At 41.8% G+C, this 13,767-nt stretch overlaps 2 protein-coding genes and 1 long non-coding RNA gene across 3 annotated transcripts in view; 1 reads left to right on the top strand and 2 right to left on the bottom strand.

Moving 5' to 3' along the window:
* Nucleotides 1-3: 3 nt before the first annotated feature.
* Nucleotides 4-8,157, bottom strand: mphosph10 (M-phase phosphoprotein 10 (U3 small nucleolar ribonucleoprotein)). The gene is made up of 11 exons (XM_058077042.1): nucleotides 7,992-8,157; nucleotides 6,122-6,824; nucleotides 5,922-6,061; nucleotides 5,669-5,834; nucleotides 4,390-4,531; nucleotides 3,226-3,293; nucleotides 2,563-2,700; nucleotides 2,328-2,438; nucleotides 1,614-1,721; nucleotides 1,312-1,542; nucleotides 4-298 (listed from the first exon to the last, which is right to left on the bottom strand). The coding sequence occupies exons 1-11, from the start codon at nucleotides 8,075-8,077 to the stop codon at nucleotides 152-154; spliced, it is 2,040 nt and encodes a 679-aa protein (XP_057933025.1). The 5' UTR covers nucleotides 8,078-8,157; the 3' UTR covers nucleotides 4-151.
* mcee (methylmalonyl CoA epimerase) lies at nucleotides 8,137-12,369 on the top strand. The gene is made up of 3 exons (XM_058077057.1): nucleotides 8,137-8,198; nucleotides 8,440-8,780; nucleotides 12,126-12,369. Exons 1-3 carry the CDS (start codon nucleotides 8,171-8,173, stop codon nucleotides 12,276-12,278), a joined length of 522 nt encoding a protein of 173 aa, XP_057933040.1. The 5' UTR covers nucleotides 8,137-8,170; the 3' UTR covers nucleotides 12,279-12,369.
* LOC131131971 (uncharacterized) overlaps nucleotides 11,521-13,767 on the bottom strand; it is a 205,854-nt gene continuing 203,607 nt past the window's right edge. The window contains exon 2 of the long non-coding RNA XR_009130287.1: nucleotides 11,521-13,350. This is a non-coding gene — a long non-coding RNA (uncharacterized LOC131131971). The remainder of the gene's footprint in view (nucleotides 13,351-13,767) is intronic.

Raw genomic sequence — 13,767 nt, 5'->3', positions numbered from 1 at the left:
ACACCTGGTGCAGAAATACTGTACTATATGACACAATAGTAAAAAAAAAAAGACAATTGACAATACTGAATGATTTTAATTCAAACAAATTACAAAGATGTAAAGAGGATTCTGTACAATAAAACCATCTGCTCAGACGACGCATCGGCCATTATAACTTGAGTTTGCTGGCAGAAAGGTCCTTGTGTTTTTTCTTTGCAGGCTGGCCCTTTGCACTTTTTATTTGGCTTTTTACTTGATCCTGCAGCTGTGAGAAGAAAGCTTGAGAAGATCGCAGCGCCTTGTCCTTTCCCTCATCCTAAAACAAAGAAGCAGAATGAGTCTCAAAACATCTAGCCGTTGACATTTCTAAATTTGAGCATGATTGTTAGAAAAACAATGGCCGCCATTAAGCAAAATGTCTATATTACAAGTACGGTGCCATAATGGGGGTGGGTTTTTCTCCGGGTACTTCGGGTTCTTCCACATCCATTAAAACCTACATGGAGACCTCGTAATATGATGACAAAAAAGGCATTTTACTAGCATAGAGTTTAAATATTAAATACATATTAAAAAAATATATAATATGAGAAAAAAAGTATAAAGTGGTCATTTTTGGATAATTAGGTAGGGGCAAAAATTATATTACAAAAAAAGGTAAAAAAAAAATGTTTAGTTATGTTTGGTTATTGTGTGTAGCTGCTCTAGAGGAGTCCATAACTCAATACATAAAAAAAGTAAAAAAAAAATAGCATAATAGGTCCCCTTAAACACAACATTTGAGTGGTATTTTATGACCTAGAAAGCTTCCTCTGCTGGTTATTGTGTGGAACTGCTCTAGAGGAGTCCATAACTCAATATAAAAAAATGAGTCAAAAAAACGAGCATAATAGGTCCCCTTAAACACAACATTTGAGTGGTATTTTATGACCTGGAAAGCTTCCTCTGCTGGTTATTGTGTGGAGCTGCTCTAGAGGAGTCCATAACTCAATACATAAAATAAGTAAAAAAAAAATGAGCATAATAGGTCCCCTTAAACACAACATTTGAGTGGTATTTTATTACAGAGAAAGCTTCCTCAGCTGGTTATTGTGTGGAGCTGCTCTAGAGGAGTCCATAACTCAATACATAAAATGAGTCCAAAAAAATGAGCATAATAGTTCCCCTTAAACGCAACGTTTGAGTGGTATTTTATGACCTGGAAAGCTTCCTCTGCTGGTTATTGTGTGGAGCTGCTCTAGAGGAGTCCATAACTCAATACATAAAATAATACCTCGCTGGAAAAGGTTTGGACACCCCCGACCTCAGGGAACTAAACAGGCAACTCACCTTGAGTATGGTAGCTTTGCCTCCTTTGGTGACTTTCTTCAGGTTTTCTGCGACTTGAGCCTTTGACAGCCTTTTGTTGTCTCCAGCTTTACTGGCTTCTCTCAGCTTCTGCCTCTTCTCTTTCTCCTTGATTTTGAAATGTTTCACCTTCTTCTTCAGGCGTCTCTCGCGCTTCTTGTCGGTGGACGTCTTCTCGGTCGCACCCACGATATCGCCCGCTTTGTTTTTCTCCTTCGATTGGACAGAAGTGGGTTTAGACTTTTTACATGTAGTCAGGAGAAAATACTAAATGTATTCCAGACCTTTATTTCCTCTGGAGCAAGAAGCACGCCGTCGCTTGCACTGACTGGGGCAACTTCTTCCATCGTGATGGACGGCAGGTTAGATACCACCTTCACCTCCGGCGCAGCCTGGGGACACAAAGGAAACATCAGTGATAAATGAATTTCCACCAAATAAGATTCAATGATATGAATCACAATATGAATTTTACATTTTTTCCACAGCACAGATTCTCACATTATTTATTGAAAACCTGAATGAAAAGCAGGTTTGTCCACCTCTGCTGGGTCCCTCCGGCCGCATCCGCTGCCTTCTGAAGCGCAGGGGCGGAGCTGATTGGCGGAGGGGATGTCCGTTTTAAAGCAAGTATCGTTCGAAAGTCGATACCGTCTTATTCTAGTCGACGAGTGGTTAGCACGCAGGCCTCACAGCTAGGAGACCCGAGTTCAATTCCACCCTCGGCCATCTCTGTGTGGAGTTTGCATGTTCTTTGGCGTGCATGCGTGGGTTTTTCGCCGGGTACTCCGGTTTCCTCCCACATTCCAAAAAAACATGCTAGGTTAATTAGCGACTCCAAATTGTCCATAGGTATGAATGTGAGTGTGAATGGTTGTTTGTCTATATGTGCCTTGTATTTGGCTGGCGACCAGACCAGTCCAGGGTGTACCCGGCTCCAGCGACCCTCGTGAGGATCAAGCCAACCTCGTAGCGGTAAACACAAAAACACAACTTACTGGTTTGGGTGTGAAGTGGAAGTTGGAGAGCGCGTCCAGCTTTAAGAAGAGCGAGTCCATCAGTTTTTCGATTTCCACATGAGCTGGGTTTTCCTCTTCTTTTGTCTTTTGCTGAAATTATTGACAGGACATTGTTTTGAATTAGAATTTTTTTTAAAATCTTTGTTAAAAAAAAACAAAATGATGCACCACCGCGTATGTTAAAGTGTAAAAAAAATGAGACCAAAGTTTGAACCTGTGTCAACTTGAGATATTCCTGTTCGTAAATTTCTGCCAGACTCTGCTTGCTCTTCTCGTGGTCCAACGTCAGCCTCTTCTTGTATTCAAACACTTCTTCTTTGGGCTTCTCCTTGCGAACGACATCATCAAATGCCTTGGAGAAAAAAAAAAGGTCAAAGGTTACATATTGTTGATATATATTTTTTTAAATTATTAAAGACACAACTTTTTAATCAGGCTTTTAACTAATATTTTTAACTTTTTTTTAGTCCTATTTTATGCTTTTAGTTTTTAGCTTTTAACTCCAGTGGGTCCTCCACACTGGGGGCTGTGTCGGGGTCTGCTGAGGGGGTGCCATCCTTGGGTCCCTTCGACCCGGGCGGCTGGGGGTTCCTCCCTTTGATGTGGGGGTCCGCCCGTCTGTGTGGACGGCCCCAAAGGTGGCGTTTCCTTGATCCTCAGTGCCATGACATGTCACCCTACTGTGTGTGATTGTGGGTGGGTGTGTGTGGGGGTGGGTGTCTAATATTGAGGGTAGGAGGGAGGGGCTTTCTTAGTAATTGTTTTCCCTTTTAATTGTGGTAATTGTTTTTTGTGCTATACAAATAAAGTTGATTTGATTTATGTACACACGGTATAAATAAATCAACGCAGGCAAAAATAATCCTTGGACTCAAACCTGGTCTTTGATTCGTTGTTTAATGATGTCTTCCAGCTGCAGCGTGGTTTCCTCTGTGATGGCCGGAGCTAAAAAAAGAGAGACGAGTCAGTCAGCCCTCATTCGTCTTTGGGGTACACCCTGGACTGGTGGCCAGCCAATCACAGGGCACATATAGACAAACAACCATTCACACTCACATTCATACCTATGGACAATTTGGAGTCGCTAATTAACCTAGCATGTTTTTTTTTGGAATGTGGGAGGAAACCGGAGTACCCGGAGAAAACCCACGCAAAGTCCACACAGAGATGACTGAGGGTGGAATTGAACTCGGGTCTCCTAGCTGTGAGGCCTGCGCACTAACCACTCCTCCACCGTGCAGCCATATTTTTATCATTACAGTATAAAAAAAAACCTGTTTACGACCTTGTATCAGAGCCCTCTAGCCATAAAATAACACCCCTATAGTCACCGTTACTCTCCTACCAGCCAATATAGTAGACATTAGCCAGCCAATCACAGGGCACATATAGACAAACAACCATTCACACTCACATTCATACCTATGGACAATTTGGAGTCGCTAATTAACCGAGCATGTTTTTTTTGGAATGTGGGAGGAAACCGGAGTACCCGGAGAAAACCCACGCATGCACGGTGGAGAACATGCAAACTCCACACAGAGATGGCCGAGGGTGGAATTGAACTCGGGTCTCCTAGCTGTGAGGCCTGCGTGCTAACCACTCGTCTCCCATGCAGCCCTCTAAAAATATCGACTAGAATAAGACGGTATCGACTTCGGACGATACTTGCTTAAAAACAGAGATCCCCTCTGCCAATCAGCTCCGCCCCTGCGCTGCAGAAGGCAGTGGATGCGGCTGGAGGGACCCAGCAGAGGCGGACAAACCTGCTTTTCATTCAGGTTTTCAATAAATAATGTGAGAATCTAACACAAGTATGGTCAATGAGATGTGTTTGCTGTGGAAAAAACGTAAAAGGGTGGAATTGAACCCTGGTCTTCTAAGCTGTGAGGTCTGCGCGCTAACCACTCGACCACCGTGCCGCCCCTCCTGCTTTTATTAAACTAATAAATATACTCCTTAAGATGGCCCCGCCGCCGCACTTTGGACACCCCTGGCATAAACCCCCTTAGGACTACTTACATCTTCCAAAACTACCTACCCGTCCTAGACGCCTGCTCAAAGTCCAAATCTTCTTCGAGCATGCTGTTCTCCGGGCGGCTATTCGCCGTCACTTCTCCGGACAGCTGCCATGACTTCCCAGCAAGGGCGGCTTTCTCCAACTCCTCGATTTTATGGGACATCTGTGCACAGCAAATGGGAAAGTGACTGGGAAAGTCGTTTCGGAACCAGCTTTTCATTCAGGTTTTCAATAAATAATGTGAGGCAGCGGATGCGGCTGGAGGGACCCAGCAGAGGAGGGTAAACCTGCTTTTCATTCAGGTTTTCAATAAATAATGTGAGGCAGCGGATGCGACTGGAGGGACCCAGCAGAGGTGGATAAACCTGCTTTTCATTCAGGTTTTCAATAAATAATGTGAGGCAGCGGATGCGGCTGGAGGGACCCAGCAGACGTGGATAAACCTACTTTGCATTTAGGTTTTCAATAAATAATGTGAGGCAGCGGATGTGGCTGGAGGGACCCAGCAGAGGTGGATAAAGCTGCTTTTCATTCAGGTTTTCAATAAATAATGTGAGGCAGCGGATGAGGCTGGAGGGACCCAGCAGAGGTGGATAAACCTGCTCTTCATTCAGGTTTTCAATAAATAATGTGAGGCAGCGGATGCGGCTGGAGGGACCCAGCAGAGGTGGATAAATCTGCTTTTCATTCAGGTTTTCGATAAATAATGTGAGGCAGCGGATGCGGCTGGAGGGACCCAGCAGAGGTGGATAAAACCTGCTTTTCATTCAGGTTTTCAATAAATAATGTGAGGCAGCGGATGAGGCTGGAGGGACCCAGCAGAGGTGGATAAACCTGCTTTTCAATAATGTGTGGCAGCGGATGCGGCTGGAGGGACGCAGCAGAGGTGGATAAACCTGCTTTTCATTCAGGCTTTTAATAAATAATGTGAAGCAGCGGATGCGACTGGAGGGACCCAGCATAGGTGGATAAACCTGCTTTTCATTCAGGTTTTCAATAAATAATATGAGAATCACATATATTATATATATATATATATAAATATATAATATATATATATAATATATATATATTATTATATATAATATATATTATATATTATATATATTTTATAAAATATATATAAAAATATATATATAAACACAAATATTTGTCAATGAAATGTGTTTGCTGTGGAAAAAAAATTAAATTCATATTTTTTCTCCAAAAATTAAAAAAAAATCTACTAATTAGTTGGTCTGTGAATGCTAAATTGTCAATATATATATATTTTTTTTATTAAAATCATAACTCCAGTTACCTTTTCTTGACACTTCTCATACGAGGACTTGGATTCAGATTTCGCAGAACTTGTTTTATTTCCTCCGAAAATGTCCTCAAGGTCCTCCCCTTCACTGTCCTCATCTCCGGAAAGGTTAAAGGTCACTTTTTTACCGGAGGCTTTAGATCGGCTTGTGTCTTTGCTCCTGGTAACATAAGAAGATGGACGACGGGTATAATCTATTGTGATCAACTCCTTTGACACTTGACTCTTTTTAAAAAATAACTCTTACTCGTCGATGTTAAAATCAGCATCATCATCATCATCATCGGCGGCTTCTTCCTCTTCGTCTTCCTCCTCAGCATCTTCCGCCACGGCTCCGTCCGCAGCATCAAAGTAGTCTTTGTACTTCAGATCCCTGGAGCTCTTCGCCTGTAGTAAAGAGTCGTTCAATACAAACAAAGAGGTTTCACAAAGTACCACAGTTCGTACCGTAGTGTCCTTGTGCTTCTTCTGGGAGAACATTTCCAGGTCAAGGTCATCATCATCATCATCGTCGTCCTCATCAGACGGCACGTCGCGGAAGTAGTCAACATCGTTTTCATCCTGGTGTTGCTTCCCTTCCTGCTTGTCCATGTCATCGAGAAAGGACTCCATCTCGGAGAGTTTAAAGAACTTATCATCAACTTCCGAGGGAAGGCCCGGCCTTTTGGAACGTTTATCTGCAGATTCCCGTTTTTGTTTCTCTCGCTTCTCCAGGGCATCGACATCAAAATCTAAATCCGAGTCCTCATCTGTGTCGTCTTCGGCTGAACGATTCGGCAGTTTTTGACGACTCTTCTTCTTTGGCTCCTCTTCTTCTTCCTCCTCCTCTGTCTCGTCCATATGTGCATCAAGCCCTCCTTCGTCATCGTCGTCATCGTCCTCATCGTCCTCGCCATCCTCTTCTTCCATCTCCTCCTCCAGTACGGACAACGTCTCATCGCATAAAACCTCGTCGACTGCATTTTTAAAATGTTTTAGCACGGCGGAGTTCTGCAGCTCGAGCTCCTGCCAGATTTGCTCTTCGTCCAAGTTTTTCACCACCAGCTCAACCAACGGGCTGCCATGATACTCTGCCGGCTCCTGGGCTTTGAGGAGGTCATAGAGGGTCTTGGTGAGAGATATCAAGTCCGATGCCGCGGCATCTTGAAGGCTGTAAATGTAAACACAACCATTAGACCAGGGGTGCTCATTAAGTCGATCGCGAGCTACCGGTCGATCGCGGAGGTGGTACTGGTCGATCGCTGGTCGATCGCGGCGTGACATTAAAAAAATATCATCCCAGCATCAATGCCGTCACTTGATTGATATACAGGGCAGCCATTCAGATGACAACTGAATGTTGCCCTTCGGGTGACCAATCAAATCAAACGACGTCTCTAAGTGCAGCAGAACTTACGATGTCAGCCTATCATCCATCCCTGTTACTTGATTGACATACAGGACCACCAGTCAGATGACAACTGAATTTTGACCTTTAGGTCACCGCTCATGCGTAAACAACGATGCAAAGTGCTAAGCTAGTCGGCGAATTGCGAGATTTTAAGCCCTCGCTAAAGTTTATGGTCACTAAAATGAGTGAAGGAGCTGGACCAAGTAAAAAGGCAAAAAACATATCACTTCCATACGGATATGGAATATTATACGGATATTATGATACGGATATTATCCATGACTGATAAACATTTGGAAGTGTGCTTGAGGCTGGCTATCAGCAGCTACTGTCCGGACTATGCATCCCTGGCTGGTTCAATTCAGTGCAAGTCATCAAAGTAAACTCAGGTAATTACAAAAAATTTTAATAGTTAATTATGTGTGTTTTGCAATATTGGCTCATTTTGTTATGTAAGGTACATCAACATACATTGTACGTACAAATAATCCTTAATACATTTGAAAATAAATAGATGTTTTGCATTTTTGTAGTGGGTAGATCATTTTGACTCGGTCATTTTAAAAGTAGCTCGCATGCTGAAAAAGTGGGAGCACCCCTGCATTAGACGGACAGGCAAACATTTTATTACATGAGTGCCAACAATACTGTCCAAATATGTTTTTGCAATAATGAGAAACATCAATAACATGAAGCTAGCAAGTTTTGGTAACTGTATAGTTTCTGTATTTATATCATTGGCGCCATTTTTTCCATTTAATGTCATTCATAAAGATAAAAGATACACGTTACAGTATACGTCAATTAGCATAGTTATCTTAAAGTTAGCCGTTAAGCTAGCTTATCGCTACCTCGCTAAAGCAAAATTAAAATATATTTACAATATATTTACAATATATTACAACAACTTGGAGGTGTAACACTTGCCTCAGAAAGTTCTCCGGTTGCTGTGTGTTGACGTTAAGTTGTTTTAAACACTCCTCCAACAAGATCGACTCGTCTACGTTAGCCATCGCTAGCTACGCATGTGAGTGATTCGTGTGTTGCACATAAATACGCTGTGCCGGAAACACTTGTGTTGTTGTTTTTTTTGTTCCGCTTCAAAGATGGCGTCCGTTGTTTTGAAGGTTGCAGGTTGGTTCTGTAAAAAAAGACTTAAAGTTGTTATTCTTTGAGACTTTAATGAATATTAAAAGTGGTATTATATGCGATAACCTGTAAAATTCGGAGTAAGAACTTGTAGAACACGAAAACGTAGTTTACTCTTAAACGTAGTTTGTCTTGTTGACGCTTTTCAGATGTTGAGAGATGTTTTTTTTTAAAAGGAAATGCTTGCTGCTAGAATTAAGCTTAAATTAAAAATATAATATTTCAGTTGCAGGTCTTTCCACATGTTCTCGACTCACATCCCTGAGATTTCATTCGACCACAGCATCCCTCCATCAGAACATCCCGGGGTCCCTGTGGAATCTAGGCAGACTCAACCATATTGCCATTGCTGTCCCAGACATGGACAAGGCCACGTCTTTATATCGAGATGTTCTCGGCGCCAAAGTGAGCGAAAAGGTGCCGTTACCCGAACATGGTGTCTACACCGTGTTCGTGGAGCTCGGCAACACAAAGCTGGAGCTTCTCCATCCTCTCGGCGAGAAGAGCCCAATTGCTGGATTTTTACAGAAGAACAAGTCCGGTGGGATGCACCATATTTGTATTGAGGTACGCAAAAGCCCGATACACCTGTGTCCAAAAACTTGTGTTTTGTACTGTAGCTCAGGGGTTTTCGAAGTCTAACCCAGGGGTTTCAAACTCAATTTACTTGGGGGCCACTGGAGCTAGGGTCTGGGCGAGGCTGGTTTTCCAAAAAAAACACGCAAAAAAACGCATTTATTAAAAACAGAAAAATTAATAAACTTTGCTTTTGTTCCGGTTTTCTACAATAAAAGCTCTGATAAAACATTCCACTGTTCTCAAATATCTTAATTTTTATTTTTCTACACAAAATAAGATGAAAAATAAATAAACAAATCAAGAATAAAGAAAATCAATCAGTAATAAATAAATATAATAATAATAATAAAACGGCAAATAATAAAAACTTAAGCAACCACATATAGTTGGTGCGTAGACAAATTATTTTTTTTCATATTAAAATGAACAAAGCATTATTAGAGCCCTGTAGACATGACAAAACACGACTATAGTCACATTTATACTCTTTTTATTTACAACATATTGCGCAACTGCAGGGTCTTGAGACACATGCTAACTCGCAAACTACAGAGCTAGCCACCTAAACGGTAGCCTTCAAGTTATTTCCTTTCAACTTAAATAGCCAAAAACTTACCACTTCCACACGGATAGGGAGGATAACTATTAACAGTTATTTAACCTTTAATAATGAACATTAATCAAATGTAATAATTTTTTCTGGGTACATGATACCATACAGCATCCATATCAAACTTGTGCGGGCCGCATTAACATTAAACTTTCATATCAAGGGCGGGGGCCTCAAACTGGTGTCCTGCGGGCTACATTTGGCCCGCGGGCCGCGTGTTTGAGACCCCTGGTCTAACTAGACTATCTGGAGGCATCTTACCCGTCTTTCTCAAGGCGTGACTACAGTTTTCCTACCTACCAAGGAGCCAAACCGCTACACTGCACCGGTGGGCACTGAACAGATGTAATGTAAATTAGCGTAGGGGTTTTCAAAGTCTAACAGGCAAAACTTAAAGTTTAAACTTAAACTTTAAGGCAAAACTACAGTTTTTCTTTCTCCAAGGAGCCAAACAGGTACAGGGCACCGATGGGCACAGAACAGCTGAAATGTACAGTAGTTTTGGGTTTTTCAAAGTCTAACATTGTGCTTTGAAGGCATGTAATGGTCTTTGTTGCCATCTGGTGGGTTTAAGGCAAAACTACAATTTCCTTTCTCCAAGGAGCCAAACAGGTACAGGGCACTGATGGGCACAGAACAGCTGAAATGTACAGTAGTTTTGGGTTTTTCAAAGTCTAACATTGTGCTCTGAAGGCATCTAATGGTCTTTGTTGCCATCTGGTGGGTTTAAGGCATAAGTGCAGTTTTCCTTTTTCCAAGGAGCCAAACAGGTACAGGGCAGTGAATAGCTGAAATGTACAGTAGCTCAGGGGTTTTCGAAGTCTAACACCGATTCGTGGCGGCATCTAATGGGTTTAAGGGAAAACTACAGTTTTCCTTTCTCCAAAGAGCCAAACAGGTACACCTCTGGTGGGCACAGAACAGCTGAAATATGCAGTAGTTTTGGGTTTTTCAAAGTCTAACATTGTGCTCTGAAGGCATCTAATGGTCTTTGTTGCCATCTGGTGGGTTTAAGGCAGAATTACAGTTTCCTTTTTCCAAGGAGCCAAACAGGTACAGGGCAGCGAATAGCTGAAATGTACAGTAGCTCAGGGGTTTTCGAAGTCTAACGCCGGTTCGTGGCTGCATCCACCATTTTTGTTTGCATGTCGTGGGTTTAAGGCTTAAGTGCAGTTTTCCTTTTTCCAAGGAGCCAAACAGGTACAAGGAACTGGTGGGAACAGAACAGTAGTTTCGGATTTTTCAAAGTCTAACATTATGTTCTGAAGGCATCTAATGGTCTTTGTTGCGATCTGGTGGGTTTAGGGCATAATTACAGTTTCCTTTCTCCAAGGAAAGGTACAGGGCAGCGAATGGCTGATATGTACAGTAGCTCAGGGGTTTTCGAAGTCTAACGCCGGTTCGTGGCGGCATCCACCATTTTTGGTCGCATTTAGTGGGTTTACGGCATAACTACAGCACCAAATAGCTATAAGGTTCAGTAGCTCAGAGGTTTTCGAAGTCTAACGCCGGTTCGTGGCGGCATCCACCATTTTTGGTCGCATCTAGTGGATTTAAGGCATAAGTACAGCACCAAAACAGCTATAATGTTCAGTAGCTCAGGGGTTTTCGAAGTCTAACGCCGGTTTGTGGCGGCATCCACCATTTTTGGTCGCATCTAGTGGGCTTAAGGCATAAGTACAGCACCAAAACAGCTATAATGTTCAGTAGCTCAGGGGTTTTCGAAGTCTAACGCCGGTTTGTGGCGGCATCCACCATTCTTGGTCGCATCTAGTGGATTTAAGGCATAAGTACAGCACCAAAACAGCTATAATGTTCAGTAGCTCAGGAGTTTTCGAAGTCTAACGCCGGTTTGTGGCGGCATCCACCATTTTTGGTCGCATCTAGTGGGTTTGAGGCATAAGTACAGCACCAAAACAGCTATAATGTTCAGTAGCTCAGGAGTTTTCGAAGTCTAACGCCGGTTCGTGGCGGCATCCACCATTTTTGGTCGCATCTAGTGGGTTTAAGGCATAAGTACAGCACCAAAAACAGCTATAATGTTCAGTAGCTCAGGGGTTTTCGAAGTCTAACGCCGGTTCGTGGCTGCATCCACCATTTTTGGTCGCATCTAGTGGGTTTAAGGCACAAGTACAGCAACAAACAGCTATAAGGTTCAGTAGCTCAGAGGTTTTCGAAGTCTAACGCCGGTTCGTGGCGGCATCCACCATTTTTGGTCACATCTAGTGGGTTTAAGGCATAAGTACAGCAACAAAACAGCTATAATGTTCAGTAGCTCAGTGGTTTTCGAAGTCTAACGCCGGTTCGTGGCGGCATCCACCATTTTTGGTCACATCTAGTGGGTTTAAGGCATAAGTACAGCAACAAAACAGCTATAATGTTCAGTAGCTCAGTGGTTTTCGAAGTCTAACGCCGGTTCGTGGCGGCATCCACCATTCTTGGTCGTATCTAGTGGATTTAAGGCATAAGTACAGCACCAAAACAGCTATAATGTTCAGCAGCTCAGGGGTTTTCAAAGTCTAACGCCGGTTCCACCATTTTTGGTCGCATCTAGTGGGTTTAAGGCACAAGTACGGCACCAAACAGCTATAATGTTCAGCAGCTCAGGGGTTTTCGAAGTCGAACGCTGTGCCTCAGAGGCATCTACCGATGTTTGTCGCCATCTACTTGTACGTTACGGAAAAGGGCTCATGAACAATGAACGTTTCATGCATCTTTTGCAGGTCGATGACATCCATGCTGCAATCAGAGACCTGAAAGCAAAGAACATCAGAACTCTGTCAGCAGAGCCGCGTGTAGGAGCTCACGGCAAACCGGTGATGTTTCTTCATCCCAAAGACTGCGATGGTGTGCTGGTAGAGCTGGAAGAGGCATGAAGAAGACGGGAGCACTTCTATTTCTTGACGTGTTCTGCGGTTGTCACTTCATTTCCTGTTTGAGTTTTTCCATAAAGTTACGTGTTGAAGTCGTTTTTGTGTGAGTACATCCTGAACGCAATGAACACAAAAATTAAGTCACTCAATTCAAGCTACTTTGATACCTTTTTGTAGTGGTACTTTCCCAATATTTCCACTTTTTTTCCGAAATAATATTTTTGTAATGACATTCTTAACATATTTTTCCCTAAATTACATTTTATTAAAAACTTATTTTAATTTAGAAATATTTTCACAAGTACAGTCTTGTAAAATTTACAAAATTACTTTTAATATTTTAGTATTGTAAGTATTGCACACTTTTTTTGCTGTTCAAATATTTGTTTCATTTTTTAAAAAATTGGTTTGGGCCAGTATTGGAAAAATTCGTTATGACATGTACATTTTGGAAAATTGGGAAATTGGTGGAAAATTTTATAAGTGAATAAAGTGATATCACAAAAAGAACATTGAAAAATTATTGAATAAAATTTTTTTTAAATATTTGAAAAATTTAAAACTGAAAAAAAATTTAAAATCAGCAATTTTACAAGAATAAAGTTATATGGGAATAAAATTATGACCAAAAACAGAATGTAAAAAAAATAAAATTTGAATGGCAAAAATTCTTTAAAAAGCTATTTTATGAGATAAAGTCCAAATATATATATTTTTTCAAATATTGATGCAAAAGTTGTAATCCAATGAGAAAGAAATTATGACAATGTCATTTTAGTGGCACAAAGTTGAAATATTAAAGAAAAAGTTTTTTTTTTTTCATAAGACAAATGTAATGTTTGGAAATTGGTTTGGGCCACAAATTACATGTAATTGGTGCCCCAAATACAAGTACATAATACACATTGCATGTATTCCAGGGAAGTGGGTCCGTGAAATTCATTCATTCATTCATTTTCTTTTTCAGTCCAGGTACACCCTGGACTGGTGGCCAGCCAATCACAGGGCACATATAGACAAACAACCATTCACACTCACATTCATACCTATGGACAATTTGGAGTCGCTAATTAACCTAGCATGTTTTTTTTTTTTGGAATGTGGGAGGAAACCGGAGAAAACCCACGCATGCACGGTGGAGAACATGCAAACTCCACACAGAGATGGCCGAGGGTGGAATTGAACCCTGGTGTCCGAGCTGTGAGGTCTGCGCGCTAACCACTAGACCGCCGTGCGAACAATTATCCGTGAAATTGATCGAAATTGTATGGAGGACCAAAACTGACAAAATAATAAATAAATATATAAAATATAAAAGCAAAAATAAATACAAAAATTAAAAACAAGATTCCAAAATTAATCCTAAGTGTGTCTTGGGTTGAACTGTTCGCCTATTGGTTGATCGACATGTGAGTGCGAAAAAGCTCCGTCGGGGAGGAGAGAGATCAGGCTCCAATAAGGGTTCCACCCGGAAAAGCAGGTAATCCGGGGA

Source organism: Doryrhamphus excisus, chromosome 7 (genome assembly GCF_030265055.1).
Source record: "Doryrhamphus excisus isolate RoL2022-K1 chromosome 7, RoL_Dexc_1.0, whole genome shotgun sequence".
Classification (NCBI taxonomy): Eukaryota; Metazoa; Chordata; class Actinopteri; order Syngnathiformes; family Syngnathidae; genus Doryrhamphus; species Doryrhamphus excisus.
Note: the sequence above shows the minus strand (reverse complement) of the source record. Positions and strands in the feature narration are given on the sequence as shown.

Bases quoted from the DNA above. Each gene is read 5' to 3' on its own strand.
- mphosph10 (XM_058077042.1), bottom strand. From the start codon at position 8,077: ATGGCTAACGTAGACGAGTCGATCTTGTTGGAGGAGTGTTTAAAACAA. The intron at 5,835-5,921 runs GTAAGAGTTATT...TTATGTTACCAG, and splicing joins GCTGATTTTAACATCGACGA to GAGCAAAGACACAAGCCGAT. The intron at 3,294-4,389 runs GTAGGTAGTTTT...CTCTTTTTTTAG, and splicing joins TGAGCAGGCGTCTAGGACGG to CTCCGGCCATCACAGAGGAA.
- mcee (XM_058077057.1), top strand. From the start codon at position 8,171: ATGGCGTCCGTTGTTTTGAAGGTTGCAG. The intron at 8,199-8,439 runs GTTGGTTCTGTA...ATAATATTTCAG, and splicing joins CGTTGTTTTGAAGGTTGCAG to TTGCAGGTCTTTCCACATGT. The intron at 8,781-12,125 runs GTACGCAAAAGC...CATCTTTTGCAG, and splicing joins TGCACCATATTTGTATTGAG to GTCGATGACATCCATGCTGC.